Source organism: Leptodactylus fuscus, chromosome 3 (genome assembly GCF_031893055.1).
Source record: "Leptodactylus fuscus isolate aLepFus1 chromosome 3, aLepFus1.hap2, whole genome shotgun sequence".
Lineage (NCBI taxonomy): Eukaryota > Metazoa > Chordata > Amphibia > Anura > Leptodactylidae > Leptodactylus > Leptodactylus fuscus.
The window spans coordinates 143,868,684-143,881,830 of NC_134267.1; the positions used below are offsets into that span (position 1 = coordinate 143,868,684).

The following is a 13,147-nucleotide window of genomic DNA, read 5'->3' on the forward strand; positions in this document are numbered from 1 at the left end:
TTGTTTGCGCAGGCTCACTGAAGAGTCGGTGTGATGGCGGCCGTGGTGTTGGCCGAAAGCTCGGCGGTGCCCGGTTATACAGGCATTATTCATAACGGTCATGGAGTACCCGCTACTTCTGGAACTGGGGTGGGCCCTGCAGCTTGGAACCGTTCATTAGAAAGGGCTCTGGAGGAAGCTGCGGTGACCGGGTCCCTGAATCTGAGCGGCAGGAAATTGAGAGAGTTTCCGCGGAGCGCAGCGCGACAGGATTTAAGTGACACAACGCAAGCTGGTGAGCAAACGGAGGAGTGGGCAGGAAACACAGGGTGTGGAGGGGGAGCCAGGCAGCCGCCAGTATAGTAGTGAGGGAGCTGTGGGCTCAGTGGCTGCCTTATGTCCGTGGATTAGATGACAGGACGCTGCTGCCGCCCTGGTGCTCACTACTGACAGCAGGTGTCTCTGGAGTCTTGTATGGGCCACTAGGTCCGGCCATGAAATCACCCAGGAGTCCTGCTATGTGTACTGCCTTATTTCTTCAGTATATAGAGCATCTTCATCCTGTACATTAGTAATGTATAATCTATATGGGAGATCTCTGTCCCTGCTATAATGCTATATATTATACTATAAATATATAGGCACCAGTATAATACCACTGCCAGAATACGCCCTGTGCCTCTTCAGCTAATCACTATCTGCTTTATTCCTATACACTCATGCCAGTTCTTTATTATGCTGATATTGTCTCCTTTTGTGGCAGCACACTGTTTACTTGTTGGACATTGAGACAGTCACATTTATATCTATTGCAAAATCAAGAGTGGATTCTCATTGTATACTTATGTTTGGCAATATGTACACAGATGTCTCATAGAGTGACAGTGCAGCTGCTTGACCAGTCACTAATACAGGGTTCTTAGGCTAGGTTCACACCTGCGCCCGGTCTCCGCCTGGGGATCACTTTCCCATTCTGCTTCAAAAATGTGGAGAGAAAAGTTAAGCGTAGGTAACTGTTCTTTTTAAGTGGATTAGGTTTGCATTTGGAGGGGGTCCCCAAGCGCCTCCCACCCCCCCCCCCCCAACACAAACCTGAAGGCAGGTGTGAACTTGGTGTCACATATGGACTTTTACTCGGACCGAAAATGATGCGTTGTAATGATAGTCAATATGTAAATAGGTAAAATTATCAGGATAACAAGGTTAAAAACACTATATTCGGTACTTAGTTTAGGTGCTTTCAGTGTATTCTTAAAGGAGTTTTCTCATGTACGTAACTATATTTAAATTTGTAGATTTGTAGACAATTGTTAAATAGTTTCACAAATATAAGTAAATATTAAGTTTTGCTTTGAAACGACTTAATTGGCGACAGTCTGTCTAGGTGGTTTTCCAATGAATATGAATGCAGGAACTTTGTATAGTCTGGGATGTGTTAGAACCCTGCTTTAGTTTTCTTATTGTGGCCTGGTTATGTTCTTCTGCATATGTTGTCCCTGCCCATTGGATGACTTGTCCACCTGTCATGGTGGGTTTCTGACAGGTCCCGGACCATAGAAAGCTTCTGCATTCATGGTTGTAACCATTGGCAACCTATCAAGATAATAAATATATATATATATTATATATATAAATACATCCATGTTTAAACCTTTTCTGACAACCATTGTGGATGTCAGGTCTTTAAATATGGCAGACATTCAAGCTTAGTGGCTGTCATAGCCGTCAGCTCTCCACAGTATTAAACGGGCTCTGATCATAACTTTTTACATGTCTCAGTCAAACGTGATTGAGGCATCTATTTACCAGCAGACTGACATATTTGTGACAATTGCTGTACCCCAGGATGAGATCTGGAGGAAGGCAATCAGTTGCCTTAACAGCCTGGAGCTTATTGAAGGCTCATAGGCTTGTTTTCAGTACAGGATTAGGAATTCTATGCATTTTACAATATACTAGTGATCACTCCCCCTAAAAATAAAAGTAAACAAAAAAGTTTAAAAAAATATATATAAAAGTTCAAATCACCCTCCCTAGGCCTGGTTCACATCTGCAGTCTGTATTCCGTTTGGGGAATCCATTTGGCCCCCTGAACGGAATATCAAATGCATTAAAAAGCGGTTGTCTAAGAAACCACACGGACCCCATAGACTATAATGGGGTGGACCGTGTGTTTTCTGCGCAGTGTCCATATGAATCATGTGGAAAGAAAAGTGGTGCTTTTCTCTCTGCATGATTCGTGTGGACACCACATGGAAAACATAAGGGCCCCATTATAGTCTATAGGGTCCGTACATCCTTTCTTAGCTAACCACTTTTTAATGCGTTTGGTATTCCGTTCAGGGGGGGACTCAAGTGGACTTCCTGAACCAAATACTGAACGCAGTTGTAAACCAGGCCTTACCCTAGATCAAATAATAAATGCTGTGAAAACAAAACATTTAAGAAAGTGGCACAAATACAGTATCTCTCTAATTCTGTCACATTCTTATTTCTTTTTTTCCAGCTTATGTAGGAGATATTAAATGGTGTCAATACATCTTTTGGAAGGTGGGGAGATAAAAGCGAAAACATTGCTGTGGTGGGAAGATTTGTAGATAAATATGTTCATGGCTAAGGCCCCACAGGACGACGCACAGCTATAAAGCGCTGCGGGAAATACTACAACGGCAACACATCGCGGTTCTTCCCCTAGTGCTTTATACAGAAAGTGCGCAGAGTTTTCCTCCTCCGGACTTTCTGTTTTCAATTCTATCTATGGAGAAACCCAAATCGCGGCATGTCCACGCCGCAGTATTTACCGCAAAGTGGGCATGGGATTTGCAAGACTCCCATCCAATTTGCAGTTGCTGTAAAACGCTGTGATTTTTCTGCAGAACAGATTGTCTTAAGGTTACATTCAAACGCCAGTGCATTGTAAAATTGGGCCAAGAAATTGCATGTTCAGTTATTTCTCCAATTGGTCACATGGACTTTTAAAACAATATAATAGATCCATTAAAGTCTTTGTGGCAGTGTGCCGGCATCTAAAACGACTAAAGGCTAATTAGCAGCTGTGGAATCTCGTGTGAATGAGCCCTGACTATTACAACCCTGTAATTGTGCCTGAATTTCAGTTTTATTTTTTCCAGCTTCCAGGTAAGGTGATTGAATGGTGACGTCTTGTGAATATTTCCAAGTATCACTATCAGTGTGAGTCCTTCATCTGGCATGCCAAAGCTATGTGACTTACATTACTCCTCAGTAATGCAGCTCAGAGATGTAGTATTATTATGAATAGGAGACATTAGCAGCACCGCACATGGGGAAGTAGTAGAGGAGTATCAGTGGATTGGTGTGGGGAAAAAAATTATCTAATACTACATTTAATTTCTACAGATATGAAATGTATATGAGCTGTCTGGATGATGCCATGACCTCTGCCTTATGTGTTTTTTTAATGTGATTTTAATGTTAATATTGTCTTAGAGAATAAGCCTGACAATTTCAGCGAAATTGTCCAACTATCTAATGTCTATGGGGTCAGGGGACAGAATCTGGCACCAGCTTACTGTACTTTTTCTGCACACTGGCAGTTCTGGTCTGGAAAACATAGTCCATATATTGACCATATTTCCTTGCATCACTGTATGCTATCTATGGTGTTCGCCTCAAGACTACCCTATTGTAATGTAAGTACTGTGGTGAGGCATGACTGCTACTGAAGACCAAGAAATGGGCCCAATATATGGACTATATTTTCCTCTAAAACACACAGATGTTTGATTTACACAAAATCAGCACACAATGAGAAAGGGAAAATGTAGAAACACGGCCCACTCACGGCAATTTCAATGTAGCAAATGTCCAAAATCACACCGTTATTCCAGGAAAGGAGATGCTCGGACTTGGAATTCGCATCGGCTTGAGGCAGGGTATACAGAAGCAAAAATCGTGTCCATCAGTCAACCCAATATAAAACATAACTTTTAATTATGGAAACATCTTCTAAAAAAAAGTTTAAAAGCAAGGGACATCCCTATGTGAATACACGGCATCCGGCTGACTCGTTTTGGAGAAACTGGTCTCCTTAGTTTTGACTTTCTTTTTGTAAGATGTTTCCATAATTAAAAGTTACGTTTTATATTGGATTGGATTGACTGCTGGACATCATTTTTGCTTCTGTTTGATTTAGACAGTGGGGAGGAATAGTTTTTGTCCAAGAGGTATTGAAGGCATATCAGTAGCTTTTAGGGTACGTTTGTTTTTTGCTGCCTTATTCAGCAACAGGATTCCTGCAACAAGATACCAATGCAGGACATCACGGTTTTCCACATTCATCTGGGCCTAATCGCCAGGGAGTCTTGAGCGGTGGAATCCGTGTCAAGATCGAGCAGGATGCTTATAAATTATATTATTTTTTTTTAAACTAAGGGAGACAAATTTGGGGTGGAACCTGCCCCAAATCTGTGAACTTACCCTTAGACTAAGCCTTCACAATGTCGAAAAACTGCTTTTTTTATTTTTTGCAGTTTTTTGCTTGTAGAATGTTTAATTCTGATGAAAAGCGAATTCTATGCCAATTTTGTGGTAAAAACCGCACTGCAGACATGTCATGATTAACAAAACTGGCACAATTTATGAAATCGCAGCATATCAATCATGCCTATGGAAACGCTGACAGTTTCTGTATAGGTGTAATTGAAACAGCCTCTGCAAACTTTCTGTCTAAAGTGCTTCTGGAAGAACTGTGATGCGTTGCCACTGCAGTTTTTCCCGCAATGCTTTTTTGCTGCAGTACGCCACGTGGTGCCTTAATCTAAAACAGTTAAGAATGCATTGGTGCCGTGTTCTGGGATGGCTGAACATTGCAGCAAGATTTTCCTCATGGTAGATACCACTTCCAGCAATGCTGATGTAACTGGAGCTTTCCGCAGCTCTTCCACGAGCACCAGGAAGATCTTGGATCTCAGTCGTCCCAGAACACTCCCCTGATGCACTCTTTGCTTTTAGTATTCTTATGTAAGTAAGCTGCCTGTCGTCAAAATTAAGCAACCATTCTACATATGAATCATATCAATGTATTAATAGATCCAAGCGCTAAAAGGTGCTATGGCTGGTTTAACAAAAACCCGATCACCTCTACATTAGGGGACATTCACACTACTGTTAGTAGTGTCCATTGCTAGCATCTGTTATAAAATGTTAACAGACCTTAAAGGGGTTCTACCACTAAACTAACATTTTTTTCTAATTACCACGTTGAAATAGCCTTTAGAAAGGCTATTCGTCTCTTACCTTTAGACGTGGTCTCCGCGGCGCCGTTCCTTAGAAATACCGGTTTTAACTGGTATGCAAATGAGTTCGCAGCAATGAGGGCGGGCCCCAGCGCTCAAACGGTGATGAGCGCATCCCAGTTGCTGCTCAAGAGCTCTTTCCAGCGCCGCCTCCATCTTCAGCTGCAACCCCGCCTCTTCTGTCTTCCGACGCGGTCCAACTTCCGACGCATGCGCAATAGGCTCCTGTATTGAACTACAATAGCAAGAGCAGCCTCCCAAAAATGGCCGCCGGCCGCAGTAGGCTCCTGTATTGAACAGCAAGAGCGGACTCCGCGGAGGCCGCTCTTGCTCTTATAGTTCAATACAGGAGTCTACTGTGCAGGCGTCGGAAGTTGGACTGCGGCGGAGATCACATATAAAGGTAAGAGATGAATAGCCTTTCTAAAGGCTATCCCGACATCTTATCTACAAAAATAAAGTTTTTAATGGTAGAATCCCTTTAACCTCGTTGTTCTTTAGTGGCTTGAATAATCTTCATGTTAAGGTACTAAATGTGACAGTATGCCTGATGTAATATTCCGTCTCTCAGCGTCTGCAGAACTGCTGCAGGAAATTTGCTAGAGGCCTTGTGTGGATTATGTAGCGTTGATGGGAACAGCAGTTGCAATTGTCGTTTTCGGTCTACGTGTATGTTGTAGAGGCTGCTCTCCTTGTTGACCCCTTTCAGGCCAGTAGCGTGAGATTAAGCATGTTTTGTGGAGATTCTCCTTTTCGGTCCCTGTTGATGGGCGAAGGGTGGCGCTCTACAGGAAAACTTTTGTCACACCTCTTTGTGGTTTACTCACACATATGGCCTGACCTATGGAGGGCTACAATTATTATTAGTACAAAGTTTTATGACTGTGTGTGACTGTACACTCACCGGCCACTTTATTAGGTACACCATGCTAGTAATGGGTTGGACCCCCTTTTGCCTTCAGAACTGCCTCAATTCTTCGTGGCATAGATTCAACAAGGTGCTGGAAGCATTCCTCAGAGATTTTGGTCCATATTGACATGATGGCATCACACAGTTGCCGCAGATTTGTCGGCTGCACATCCATGATGCGAATCTCCCGTTCCACCACATCCCAAAGATGCTCTATTGGATTGAGATCTGGTGACTGTGGAGGCCATTGGAGTACAGTGAACTCATTGTCATGTTCAAGAAACCAGTCTGAGATGATTCCAGCTTTATGACATGGCGCATTATCCTGCTGAAAGTAGCCATCAGATGTTGGGTACATTGTGGTCATAAAGGGATGGACATGGTCAGCAACAATACTCAGGTAGGCTTTGGCGTTGCAACGATGCTCAATTGATACCAAGGGGCCCAAAGAGTGCCAAGAAAATATTCCCCACACCATGACACCACCACCACCAGCCTGAACCGTTGATACAAGGCAGGATGGATCCATGCTTTCATGTTGTTGATGTCAAATTCTGACCCTACCATCCGAATGTCGCAGCAGAAGTCGAGACTCATCAGACCAGGCAACGTTTTTCCAATCTTCAATTGTCCAATTTCGATGAGCTTGTGCAAATTGTAGCCTCAGTTTCCTGTTCTTAGCTGAAAGGAGTGGCACCCGTTGTGGTCTTCTGCTGCTGTAGCCCATCTGCCTCAAAGTTCGACGTACTGTGCGTTCAGAGATGCTCTTATGGCTACCTTGGTTGTAACGGGTGGCTATTTGAGTCACTGTTGCCTTTCTATCAGCTCGAACCAGTCTGGCCATTCTCCTCTGACCTCTGGCATCAACAACGCATTTCCACCCACAGAACTGCCGCTCACTGGATGTTTTTTCTTTTTCGGACCATTCTCTGTAAACCCTAGAGATGGTTGTGCGTGAAAATCCCAGTAGATCAGCAGTTTCTGAAATACTCAGACCAGCCCTTCTGGCACCAACAACCATGCCACGTTCAAAGGCACTCAAATCACCTTTCTTCCCCATACTGATGCTCGGTTTGAACTGCAGGAGATTGTCTTGACCATGTCTACATGCCTAAATGCACTGAGTTGCCGCCATGTGATTGGCTGATTAGAAATTAAGTGTTAACGAGCAGTTGGACAGGTGTACCTAATAAAGTGGCCGGTGAGTGTATATGAGATTATGTAGATTTTCTTTCCAAATAGATGATTGATTATAAAACGTGTCCAGTAAATTTGCCTCACTTTACTCCAGTACACTTCAGGTTAAGAATTAGGACTCGTCCACACGACTGTACTTTATATCTGAAATTTTCAATAACCTACATTTCAGTGGGCTCATACAAACAGTTGTAGTTTTTGCAGCTGTGTGTCTGGGCCAAATTGAAGAGTTACAAAGTATAGAGGCTGTCCTGTACCTGTCCTCCAGCTCTGTCAATTCATGGTCAATGTATGGGTCAGTGAAAACCACTGATGATACCCAGATTCTAATCTGTGTATCATCATTGCCATTTTTACTGATCCTGCAAATGGTCATGTGCATGTAGCCTTATTAAAAATTCACCCCCCCCCCCCCCCCATAGAGATATATATGGCATAAAGTCTCCTATGTTGTCAGGTATTTTTGCTTCTTTGCACTTCTGTTTCTAAGTTATTGATCTTTGTTGTCAATATTTGCTAAGGTTGTAGTATCTTGGATGTTTCGATAGAAGAAATACATGAGAATATTGTTTCCTCTCAGCAGATCTATTGTGTGTACTTGTCACTTCCTGTAGGTCGCATTACAATATTTCTAGGCAGATGAAAAGTAAGTTTTTATGTGTTTCTTAAATCTGCAGAGGGAATTCTTTAACTTTTTACATTTTAGTCTTTCATTACCTTACATTTGGTAAAGACTGTAGGTTAGATATGTTAGTTTCTACTGGTTTCTCTGTGGTTTATCAGTGGCTGCTGTAACAAATGTAAATGTAAAAATATATTGTTACTTCCTTTCAAGCTAGCTTGGCCAATTTCCACAGTAAGAATGATGTGAATGGGCCAGACTGGTGTACAGATGTGCAGCTGTTGTCTGATATCCGCTCAGTGTGCCAGCTCGGCTCTGCGAGTACAGCCTGGCTTTCCTCCAGTGTACATTGCACTTTGTTTTGGCATGGGAGTGTATGAGGGAAAGAAGGAATAGTGTGGATCATAATGACATCCTTCCACCTGCTTGCCAGGCATTGCTCATTCATGAAGACATGCTTCCTTTTTGTCATAGAAATGTACTACATTATGTGTGGTCACTTCCTTTTCCACACAAACAGTGTGTTCTGGAGCTTGGTTACGGTACAGATCCTACACAATTATAGCTTAGAGCGTTCTCGGGCTAGTAAGCTCATGTCTTCTAAGCTTTTTAGATAAATATAACAATAGTAGACAATAGTCGCTAAGCCTATGACCCCAAAACAATCCGCTCACAGTTGAAATATTTATGTCTTTCTAAAGACTGTTCTAATTTGGGATATTTTGCACCTGATCTTTATATTATATATGAAAAGTGCCAATATCCAGACAAGGCTTATCTTTGTAAGCTTTTCTTCTATTTTTTTGGTATTGTTAGGGTAAATCCGTGCTTTATAGATAATAAAGGAGTAGAGGGCTTAAGAAAATTGTTCAATTATCCTTTGTTAGAGCTTTAGAAGATCCTGTGATCATTTAATGCGTATTACTTGTCTTGTATACTGTCTTGTAACACCACTACTGTGATTAAAGAAAAGTGCAAAAATGTCTTCAGGTTGGGTCCTGTCCAAAGTATTTCTTTGCGAGTGTGGCTGTCTTGAAAATGGTCAGTCATTAGTCTTACGGTTTTTTTTCACACTGCAGTATATGGTCAGTAAGATTGTGTTCACATCTCTGTTGTTCAATCCGCTCTTCTGGTTCATCATATGAAAAATAAAGATGAATCCATCTAATGACGATTAACCACAGATCTTAAGTGATCCAATTGACTATAATGGGGTCCGTCGGGTATTCCTGTTTATCGAAGTCACATATCTGGATGAAAAAGTAATTCTTGCTGGACAATTTATTAAGTGGTTTTAAAATAAGCACATCCTTACATTGCCTCTAGAAAGGCTATTCCACACGTACCTTTTGTATGTAAATTGCCTCAGTGGTTTTTGAATGAGCCAGTTTTTTTCATATGCTAATTAGCCTCTTGGTGCACCCCAGAAGTCTCATCGTGCACCCTCTGCCTATTCTTTCCTATGTATGTATACAGCACAGGCTGCTGCTGCTGACTTCCTGCTTCCTGTTTGCACACACAGATAGGAGAGAACAGTGCTGCTGGGAACTTCCTGTGCTGGCTGGAGGCTAATTAGCATATTAATAAAAACAGCCTCATTAAAAAAAAACACTGAGGCAATTTACATACAAAAGGTACCTGTGGAATAGACTTTCTAAAGGCTATGTAAGTATGTGCTTACCTAAAAAGGACTTTTCCCAAAGATAGATCCCCTTTAACCGTGTTTTTCCGGATTCCAGTGACAAGTCACACAGATGTGGGACTAATTCCCAACTGCATAACAGCATGCTGGTGCTGTAGTGGTCCCAAACCAGCTTGCACATCCCCTTTGACACATCATGTTCCTGTTGTATGGAGTAAGTAAAGGTGAGCCTTGTTCAACCTGAGCTAGGACCGCAGTATTTACATGTGGCTGTAGCTAGCCAGGGAAGATGTCAGCAGTAATAGTATTCTCACATGTGGGTTTTTTCTCTACATATTTTAACAAATCGAATCAAGACTAAATATATACACATCCTTTTCCTGAAAAGTAACAGATATTTTCTAAAAACAGTTTGTAACATGTTACATGTTCTGTAACACAGACAATGTGCACAACTTTTCATTGATGTTAACACTCCGAAATAATTTGACAGTGGTAATTTTGCTTTACCTCATGGCCCTAATGTTTGCTTAGTTCTAGTTTTGTATTGGAGCTAGTCTATCTATCTCCTATTTTTGAGTCTTTATGGAGTAGTACATTGTGACGCTTTGTGGGTCTGTTTCTGGTGACAGGTCCACTTTAAACTACTCACCACCTCTGCTGGCTTTATTCCCCAGAAGGCCTGCTGTTTACAGCAGTGTACGCCAGAAGAACTGCGGCTGGTTTTACACATGCTACAAATTACTGTGGAGTTATATATAACGTGTTGTGTAACACTACACCGGCTGCATATTTCAGCTCTTCCACAGAGGATTGTGCTAGCGTGTTTTCATCTACATAAGTTGGAGCTCAACTACAAAATGGTGGTTTATAATACATGGTCTCAAATGTTTATACCTCGGTTACGAAAGAGGAAAATATTTTAGCTAGTCGAGACTAACGTCTGTGTTAAAATATTAGTTTTGTTATGTATGCTTAGGCTAGGTTCACACTTGCGCCTGCTCTCCATCTTTCGTATCTGCAGTGGATGGAGGGCCCACCCGCTAAAACAGCAATTACCCCAAAGACTATAATGGGGTCCGCTGGTTGTCCAGTCAGTTTTGTACTGCGATTGGCAGAGAAAAAAGTCCTCCCTGCAGAACTTTTCTCTCAGCAGATTTTCATCGGAATTTGCGATGGGGTCTCATATGGATAATCTGACCCAGATATGACTGAAACCTGATTCATATGCTCAAAAGCCTGTGTTCTCATAACAAGACACTAGCGTTCAGGGACCTGTTCATTCCCTGAAAAAGAAAGTGAAAGTAAAAATAATACTCTGAGATGCCATAGTCACATGTGACCATGGCATCTTTAAAAGGTCAAGTGCCCACATTCAGAGACATTGGTGATAATAGCCCCTGCAGCTTTATAACACCATAGAGATTTGGTATCTATGGCGCCTACTCAAATCCTGAGCCTGGGCTGTGTTTTAAAGAGGACCTTTCACGTCCTCATCCATGTGTGTACTGCTAGAAAGCCAACAGTGCTCTGAATTCAACTCCACCGATATCTCCAGCATCGGGAACTGTACCGGTAAAACCAACATTGTGGTGAATACCGCACATCGATGAGGGTGTGAAATACCCAACATCTACTGTACTGTTACTGGGTCAACAACTCGCTTTCCAGCTATAGACACAATTTAGTTTAAGAAAAATAAAAATAAATTCCTCTCAATTTTGTTGTTTGCACTTAAACCTCATTTGCTTATTTTTGAGAAGGGCTTTTTCAAGAAAATGTTATAGCTATTGGACTATATAAAGATGTGAAACTGCTCACTGCCACACTGTACGGTCTGGCTTAATATAGGGTTTCTTCGGGACAGATTTCCCTTAAGCAGGAGAACTTAGAATTATTTGCCACATGATGGACTCTACAGTGTCTGTCTCGGGTTATTTGGTTGAGACTTTTTTCATGAGGGTACTTGGCTTGAAAAGGTTGAGAAACGCTGTCTATGCATAAAGAGTGTGTTAGGCCCAGTTTGGGTCATTCTGTTTCTCTCTCCACATGAAAAATGCAGAGAGAAAACCACTGCAAGCAGCACTTTTCACTTTGCATTTTTCGTGTGTGGAAACTAAATGGAAACCGCACGGACCCCCATTATAGTCTATGGGGTCTGTAAACTTCCTTAGGTAACCTCTTTAAGTAACCTGAATAGAAACCCATGCACAGATGTGAATCGGGCCTTAGATATCATGTGCATGACCAAGTGTGCGATGCTCAGGGGACCCATTTTATAGTGGAATGTCCTTGGGAGTTCCTTCCATTCCCATTGACCAGTGGGGAGTCTGTTTTGATGGTGGAGTAGAATTGGACCTTCTCTATAATCATTAGAACTTGGTTTTGTTTGTGAAGCCTTAGTTGAAGAATCTAATTCTGCAGCAGAATTTTGCAATAAAGTATTGTCTTGGAATCCCAGCATGCTCTATTCTGGCTATAGATAATTCTGTTATAATAAGTAAAACCCATGTTAAGTCTCTGATAAAATCTGCATATTAATACATGCAAATTTGCATTGTTAACACTGCGTAACAGGGCAGCTTGGTATTTGTGAAATATATATTATGTACCCGTGTATATGACAAGCTTTCATGTCGTTAATTGATATATAAAAATATCATTTCCAACTCCAATATCAGATCTGAGGTTTTATCAAAAGATATTTTTGGTGATTAACCCTTTGTGTGCAGTGGTTCATACGAATTCCTCCATTTGTATTTATTTTATATTGTGCTTGAGATTCCTTTGGGAAATTATTCATCATAGTAAAATAGTTTTATATATTGTTTAGTGCTGAATATTTCATTGTTTGAAGAGGCTGTTCCGTTTTAGAAAATAATTTGTATAATGAGTTCTACAATTTTCTTAAACACTTCCTGTAAAAACTTCACAGGTTTCTAGATCTTTTTTACTATGATTCACTGCTTACTTCTAGTGGATAAAAATCAGTCCATGGTCATGTGATATACGGGCCAAGTGAGGGACAGTCCATGGTCATGTGATATACGGGCCATGCGAGGGACAGTCCATGGTCATGTGAGGGACACAGGTGCACAGCTTGTCACAAAATATGTTTACTGTGCTGTGAGTCAGAAACCTACAAAAAAATGTCAAACTCAGAGAATGCTCAATATATCACAGAAATATTACATTAATAAAGTGCAATGGTACATTAATAATAGAAATAATTAGAAAATATCTCAAATTCCAGAGAGGTACATTATGGGTTTCATTGTTACTGAGGCTAGAAATACCCACTGAACCATGAATGGAATGGATCATGTATAAATAAGTCAAGTGTTAAGGCAAAATGTGCTGATGTTATTTGAAACATAGAGCTGGTGACAAAGCGTTTGTTGCTAATATGATTTTGTGCTATGTGCTGTGCATTATTGTAGTTATGAAGTTTAGATAAGTGACTTAGTTTACTGCCTATATTATATTAGTGCCAGTGTGATCATTGCCTTTTTAATTGTTCT

The 13,147-nt window shown here is 41.3% G+C and overlaps 1 protein-coding gene across 1 annotated transcript in view; it reads left to right on the plus strand.

Moving 5' to 3' along the window:
- The window catches only part of LRCH3 (leucine rich repeats and calponin homology domain containing 3), an 80,525-nt gene continuing 67,378 nt past the window's right edge, over positions 1-13,147 (plus strand). The window contains exon 1 of the mRNA XM_075268470.1: positions 1-274. Within this exon, the coding sequence (XP_075124571.1) occupies positions 34-274 (241 nt within the window). The 5' untranslated portion in view covers positions 1-33. The remainder of the gene's footprint in view (positions 275-13,147) is intronic.